At 34.7% G+C, this 8,043-nt stretch overlaps 1 protein-coding gene across 1 annotated transcript in view; it reads left to right on the top strand.

The window, feature by feature from the left end:
- Positions 1 to 1,098: 1,098 nt before the first annotated feature.
- Positions 1,099 to 8,043, top strand: part of LOC120412619 (uncharacterized) — a 249,575-nt gene continuing 242,630 nt past the window's right edge. The window contains exon 1 of the mRNA XM_039573169.2: positions 1,099 to 1,836. Coding sequence (XP_039429103.1) covers positions 1,677 to 1,836 — 160 coding nt within the window. The 5' untranslated portion in view covers positions 1,099 to 1,676. The remainder of the gene's footprint in view (positions 1,837 to 8,043) is intronic.

Raw genomic sequence — 8,043 nt, 5'->3', positions numbered from 1 at the left:
ATGAGATAATATTTAAAAAAATAAAACTCATTTTTCACAAAATTTAGGCTGAATCAACCAGCAATCCGATCAACGAAGTCCAAAATGGAAAATTAAAAGAAATGTTCTCAAAATTTCGAAAGTATTTAGTGCTCTTCGTCCTTGAATTATTTTTAAATTAAAGAAAACTGTTCATTTTCGACAATTCCCCCTAAAATGCCTATAGCTTGATAACTTTGCAGGTTATCAACAAAATGTATAGGATCGTTTTCAATTGAAAATTTTGTTTGCGCTTTCAATTTTTTTTTTTGACAATACTTTAGTTTTTTAACCAAAAATATTTTTTTCTGATTTCTCAAATTTGCGAAAAAGATGCTTGTTTCCCCTGAAAATGTATTTTTTTATAAATGCGATGTGCGTTAAACTCTGTTGGGGAATATCTCGTGACGGGGGGTCGGTTCGAGTTATCCAGATCCTGCGAAAAAAAGAATAAAAAAAGTTACATTTTAGATTTTTTATTTTATTTTGTCGTTGATGTCTGTAACTAGTGACCTTGAACAATATTGCAGATTCAATTTTTTTTACAGGTTGTTTCAAAACTATTATTGTGTTTATTTCGATGAAAACAAACTTACGGAATTCTGACTACGCTAAGGGCTTCTATTTGTTTTTAAAAGTCCCAATGATAACCTACGTTCTGCCGAAGACACCAGATCGATCAGAAAATCCCTTCTCAAGATACAGATTCAACAGTAATTCATCTTTTGACATAGGAAATGTAGACTTATCATTAGTGTAAAATATGCGATATAAATAAAAATGCTTGATTTTAATCTTGTCAATTTTATCGAAATTAATTAATAGAAGATTTCATGAAATTGACTAATTTGAAATCATAGAGCGCGATGCACTCTCTCCATCATTCTCTCTCTTCCTCTCCGCCTCTCTTTCCATTCACTGCGTTACATCGGAGAACCGCCGCCGCCGAGCCCGCCGATCGCGGGTAACACGCGCGCATGGAGAAGCCCGCGATCGATCGCTGAGACCCCGCCGATCCGAACCGAAGTTGCCAGGTAGAGAGAAAGGTTTTATATAGTGATTGCGGGCTCGATCGCGAATTCAGTCTGAGCACAGAGGCACGGTGGATCGCGTGTGAGTGTCGTCGCCCGTTACCGATTCTGTGGTTGTGGTCACCGAGGTGTCCCCGAAGGTCCAGGAATTCCCGAATTGATCCAGGAGTCCCGGCGTTTTTTTCTGAAAGTTCTGCAAGGAATGCGCTTGCAGCGGCGAAGAAATTGCGACTTTGACTAACTTGGACTTGGACGACTCCAAGTTGCGAGTCGTTCGCCGAGGTCTCCCCACCTCTTACCCGTGTGGTTCGAGCGGAGTACGAGAGCTTGATCCAAGCCGGACTAGCGGGTCGCTGTTCATTGCCTTTGGTACCTTCCGAGGGGTAACAACTCGTGGTGGTTCGTGGTTACGCGTGGATTGTCCAACCTCCGGAGCAGTGTTGCGTTGTTGCGTGGATATTCCGTCCCAGTGGATTGTCGCGGTGTGTAACGGCGGAAGGTCGTTGAAGATTTTTTTCGAGGTTTCAAGTGCGAGTGTTACGGTAGTGAGTTCAGAAGTGATCTCCTCGGGATCTTGGTTTGTGATCAAGTGTGATTTCTGAGGAAGCACAACGCTACGCAGGAAACATGATGGTGGCCATAGACTGGCGAAATAGTGCAAAGATGAGGGCACTTGGGGCCGTCGTAGTGATGGTGGCCATGGCCGCGTTCCAGGTTGATGCAGTGCGAGTGGGTCAGCCACCGCTGGCCCCGTCGGTGACGTCGTCCCGGCGAATCTCTCCTACAGGTGAGCAGACTAACGTGGGATAATGTGTGATTCAAACTGGGTGGGAATTGTGAACAAGTGAGCAAGAGTGATGATCGTGGTGAGATTGTGATGAATGGGGAAAAAAATGTTTGCTGAAGTTTAAAAAAATCAAAGCTGAAGTTTTGAATGTGACAAAAAGCAATTGTGATGAAAGCATGTTTAAAAGCTACACTATTCAGAACATTTTAAAAACGAACAATTCATTGAAAATAATTTCAATCTTAGCAGCAGATCATGGTCAGCTCCTGTCTATTAAGTATCACCAACTTATATAGATGAGAACTTTTTTGATGAGGTCGTTGACATATTAATTTAAAAATGTATGTCTCTTGGTTTTGGAAAAGGTACAGATGAGCATAAAATTTAACAAAAAAACGGAAACTAAACACTTCAAATGAAATTTAAAATTGGCCATAAGCACAATTAAAATAACATTGAAATATCAAGTTTCAAAAAATATCAGGTCTCGTCAAAAAATATCTTCATAGTACTTTTTTAGAGCTTATTTGGATAATCAACAAGTAGGCTTTGCATGGTTTCAGAAGCAGGATTTTTAATTCAATGTTTCAATATATTTTTGGTTATATCATATTTTGCTCACCATTTTTTTTAACAAAAATGAACAAATATTTGCTTAAAAGCTGTTGAATTGTAACTTCCAGTGTTTTCCCCCTTTTGAACATTATGCAAATTCTGGTGAATTTCACAATTTCATGAAATTTGTCTTGTTTATATTCCATGCAGTATATAACGAAGTTAAATAAATATTTGCCTAAAGGCTTTTTTGTCAACATTTTAATACATATATTTAACAAAAGAAGCACAGTTTTCAACAAGAAAAATTTTTATCTAAAGATTTTTGAATTATTACTAATAAAGTAACTGACAAAAAAATTGAAATAAAAAAATGCAGAAATTAAAGTATCTGAAGAAAAATACGCATCTCATGTTTCGAAAACAAATAGCTTTTAATTCTGTACTTTGTCGTTGTATTCAAAAAAGGAACATTTTGCAATCTTTTAAAATATATATTATAAATAACCAATTTATATTTACAAAAAGACACACAAATATTCTCTTGCTTTGAGAAATTTACTATCAACTCCAAAACGTTATTCCTGTGCTTTAAACAGATCTGCATTTCGGAGTTTATTGAAATGAAATTTTGGAAAAACAGGAAATATTGAATAAAGAACTTATGCTTTATTTAAGAGAGCAATTGAATTATAAGAAATCAAACAAAATGAGATTAACCAAAACATGAAAACTCATTTCATTAAAATTTGTTTGAGATTTGATGCCTTTTCTTTTGTTTGTTATTTAACAATATTTTTTTTATTGAAAAAAAAACCATTTCAAAAAGGCCATATCCATGACCTGCATGGATTTTCTCGTAGTGTACGAATTTTTGACCAATTGCACGGAATTTATGCTGACGCAATTTGGTACGGATTTTCATGGAATTTTATAATGCTAAAAGAGTTTTTAAATTAAAATCACATATTAATATTTACCTGCCGAAAACAAAAAAAAACATTTCGGCCATTTATTTACAGGGCTCTAACAAATGTTAAATTTTAGCCCTCTACTGCCCAAATTTTTTTTCCAACATTTTTATTTTTCCTTTATTTAGGAGGTAATTTTGAGCCACTTTTCTTGTGCAAAAAACTTAACTTCTCTTGTTTTATGTTTTTCTTGTCTTATTTTTAGTATTTTAATTTTTTTTATCTTGTTTAGTTTATGTTTGTTTTTGGAAGTTTTTAGCCTATTCTACCACCTAATATAATTACATTTTGCCTATCTAATCTTTTCACGTTTTAACAGCCACTTATGAAATTTTCTAAAATTTTAATGGTTCTTCTTTACAATGCTTTTCGAAGATCAAAAATCGGTTGGAAAATTGATTTTTGGCGATTTTTTAGATCGAAGCCCGTCTAAAGGCGGGGTTAGGTTGTAGAGGGTTAATTTTGACATTAATCGAACTAGTTCCAAGATTTACCTATTTTTTGGAGTTTCCATATTTTCTTAAATAAAAATTGTCTTCACATATATCTGTGGAGAGGTCATCAAGGAAATCAAATTAGGCCAATACAAACATTTGTTCATTCCCTTTCTACAAAACCTTCACAAAAACCTTTCACAAAAGTTTTTGAATAATATATAATTGGTTGGTAATTGATTGGAATATTTAAACCAAATCTTGTTTTCACAACCAGAGTTATTTTTTATTTTGAAAATTATGAAATTTTTGACTTGTATCTGTAACAGACAAAACTTTACCATAATAGCAATCTGGGAAACAAAGGTTTACCCATCATGTGTTACTAGCCTTATTTATTACTCTTTTTTTTTCTTTAAAAATTACCTAATAAAATTTCATTCAAGTTCATCAAAGCTGTTGTTGACGATTGTCATGAAAATAAGAATGTATTTTTTTCAATCTCAAAAAGTCGCTCTATTTGTTTTCATTTAAATTTTTATTTAAATAATCAAAAACAAAATTAAGTTGCCACCACAAAATTATTAAAAGCAAAAAGTTGCCACCCTGCCATCCTAATTTCCCAGCCGGGTTCAGGTGCAACACCACCACCACATTACATAACCTATTTAGTTGTCATTCTCACTGGCAGCACTGCAGTTCAATGGGATCACCGCGAGACAGCCCAACACCGCCGTCGCCTGCTTTTTGCACCTGGTTAGGTTAGAGGGCTGATTTAGGGCTTTTTGCGCCAAGGGTCTTGTGAACGAAAAAAAAGAGAGGCAAGAAACGGTGGTTGCAGAAAATTTTCACGCAGATTTCGCTCCGCGAGTGGGTGGCACTACATTTGCAGGTAGTTTTTCCTAGTCACTGCGCTTAAGGTGGTAGCAGCGATTATTTAATTCGTTTTTTTTGTACCGGTTTTTTTGTTGGTTGGTAGGACTGACTAGTCGATTTGGTGCAGTATGGCACTGAGTGCGCGACTGGTAATAATGGGTTCAGTCAGAAGCACCAAGGTGGACCCCCTCGATATCTAACTTGTGGTGTGGAGCATAGAGTAACAGATTTGGAATTCTGAACTTCAATTTTTATTTAGGATTTCCTGAACAAAAAAAATGCTTTCTAAGATAACATATTTCTTAATGTTTTCAAAACAAGTCTTACATCTTTTTGTCTGTGCTAAGGTACATTATAATCACACGTTTCTAATTCGCGTTGCACACTGTCGCAACTGTGGTACCACCCTGCCCGGGCCAAGAAGGTGGTTTATGTTGGAAAACTATGTTGTGCGATAGTGTGGGTGAAATGTGGGGTGCGAAATCGAGCCCGATAACAATCACACGTGGTTGGCGTGTGTGAGAGCCGGTTTTTTTCCTCTTCTTCTGGGAACCCGAGTTTCACCTGGGACGGTGGGTGGTGGGTGTTCTAGTTTTTTGTGTTGGTCGCGACTTTTTGCATTTAAGTAGCAGTTAATTGCAGTTGCAAGAAAACTTGGTTGAAAGATGCTTTGGGAAAGGCCGATATTCGCTTTTTTTGTTTAACTTGTTTGCCACATCAAATTTACAAACGTAAGCCTAAACTTATCAGGCTTGCCCCCTTTCAAGTTAACATTAACTACTTAAAACCTCCCCCCGCTTAATCGCACGTGTTTCACCACACGCACACCGAAATCGCACATCATTACCCGATCATTAGTCACAAATTTGAAAATACACTGAAACCTACCCGCAGCCGTCACCCCGAGTACCCCGGCGTCTAATGACCATCGTAATTCGATGACTTTCAAGAAATAACAACCCCGCGGCATCAAGATCGATCCAATCTGCGATGCGAGTGTCACTTGACGTGAGTTTGGCAGTTGATCATCATCATCGGCCGAGGGGGGTCCTAATGCTATGTTTGGACTGAGAGAGAGAGACCTCTAGGGTTATGTAACCTGGGCCGTTGGATTGATTTCTGCTTATAGGACAGATTATGGTGATGATGGACGGGGGTCCGAAAATTAATTAAAAAGGCGTTTGCCGTGGACAGCTATTAGAGGGTAGGTTTGCAGGATTGGGACGGTGAATTAGCTAATGATTAGGGCACGATCGCATTAAGATGGCTGGATTTTCGTTTGTTGTTAACACTTTTTGGCAGATTTGTTACGAAATAATTGAAAGTCATTTACAGTCATCCCTCATATTCGGAACAGTTTACAGATCGGCCAATGTTCAAAAAATCATAGCAAATCGATAAGTGAACTTAATGATTCGCTTTTACCTTCATTTGAAAGCTTTTCTTGCGATCTTTCGAATGCTGTATCGAACAACTGCAAATTTTAACTTTTATATCCAGCTTTTGAAGAAAAACTTTGACCCTTGAAATCCACAAATTCGAAACACTTTTTTCTTACGGATGTAAACAAACTTTGATTCTCTTCAGGAGAACATATTTTTTTACAAAATAATGTCTTCATACACTGAAACCAATGAAACTCAAGCTTAGTAATGTTCTATGAATGGTCTGATAATTTTATTTGTGAAAATATCAGTTAAATTCAGGTGTTCCACAATTGTGGGAGGCACAATAACATCCCACAATTATGGAACAGGCAATTTGGAGACAGTGTTTTGCTGCTCCGAATAAAATAGTCTTGAAAAGCAGTTTTTGTTTAAAAAGTACTACTTTTACTAGTGAAATAGCAAGAGAATGTCCAAATAAAGGTCTTAAAAATAGTAGGGTCGATAGAAAAGATGCATTTGGCATTGACAAATTATCACAAAATTGTTCCGAATTTGTGGGTGTTCCGAATATGTGGGATGACTGTACTGTCTCCAATATCAGAAAAGATTAAATTCAATTTTATTTCATTTTCAATTCAATTAGTGTTTATTAGAATTAAACAGTTCTGCTCCAGGATGTTACATTTGCAGTTCAGAGACTTGGAAAACCTTCCAACTGAGATCAGTTCATAAGCCTTTACTGGGAGGGTTCATGTTTTCAAGTTTTTATTTTGCTAGCTAAGTGCTCTTTTTAAATTTTGTTTTAATAAAAATTATGGTAAATATAACTTTTACGATAATACATTTTTCAAAGATGATAATTGTTTTAAGTTCTTTTTCTTAGTTATTTTAAATTATAAATATTTTAACTCGAACATTTTACAAAACAATTACTTCGTGACATTGAACATCAAATGAACAGCTTAAATTTGTGTACAAATTTCAATGATCAGCAATTGCGAAGCAATTTTTAGTCCTCTTGTGTAATTTAGTCAAATAAGACAATTTAATACACAATTTGCATTAAAAGGCAGGACTTTAAATAATGATTAAAATCTATTGGCAATAAAATGCAAATTAAACCACATAAACATTAAAAACAATATATTGAACTAATCAATTAATGTGCAAGGATTATTTTTAATTTGTCAGAAAATTTCTTGTGTACAGGAACATATCATTTCTGGATGTACCCGAACAGACGGTAATAACTAAATTCATGCCATTTCAATAACAAATACTGTTAAAATAACAGAAAGTGTTATGGAATATTCTTGCAAAATCCATTTATGCATAAGAGTTCAATAACAGTTTATGTTATCATAACAAAATTTGTTATTGATCTGATATTGTTTGAAAGCCAAAACAACTTTGAAATAACAATTTTTGTTATGGAAGAATAACTCCAATTGTTATTAGGATGATCGGATTAGTTGTTAAAATAACAAAAAATAATAACAAAGATTTGTTCGAAGAATAACTAAAAATGTTATTAGTCTGTTATTACAATAACAATTCAATAACAAAAAAATCATAACGGCGAATAACAAATCTTGTTATAAATAACATTAAATGTTATTGGCCTATTATTTTCCAATATCAAAAAAATGTTATTCCCGCGTTATTTCCGTCTGCTCGGGTAGTGCAGTTTTAACCCTTAAATATTCAGGTAATTTTATTATTTCTAAATAGATATATTTATGTTTTCAAGAAACAACATGTATTTAAGGTATGGAATTATGTTCAATACCTACTTAAATTTATAAAGTTTATTTCAAAAACGATAGAAAAGATAAATCCTAAGAAATTCTGATAATCAAAATTTCAAAAACAGTTATTTTTTTGAATTATGATATTTATGTTGATCTCATAAGCAGAGTAACTGCTGAAATTATTTTAAATTAACTGATAAATTTTTGCTTTTTTATGACTGTAAACCAATTT

The sequence above is a fragment of the Culex pipiens genome, chromosome 3 (assembly GCF_016801865.2).
Source record: "Culex pipiens pallens isolate TS chromosome 3, TS_CPP_V2, whole genome shotgun sequence".
Classification (NCBI taxonomy): domain Eukaryota; kingdom Metazoa; phylum Arthropoda; class Insecta; order Diptera; family Culicidae; genus Culex; species Culex pipiens.
The sequence above is the reverse complement of the archived record's forward strand: the minus strand, read 5'-3'. Positions and strand labels throughout refer to the sequence as shown.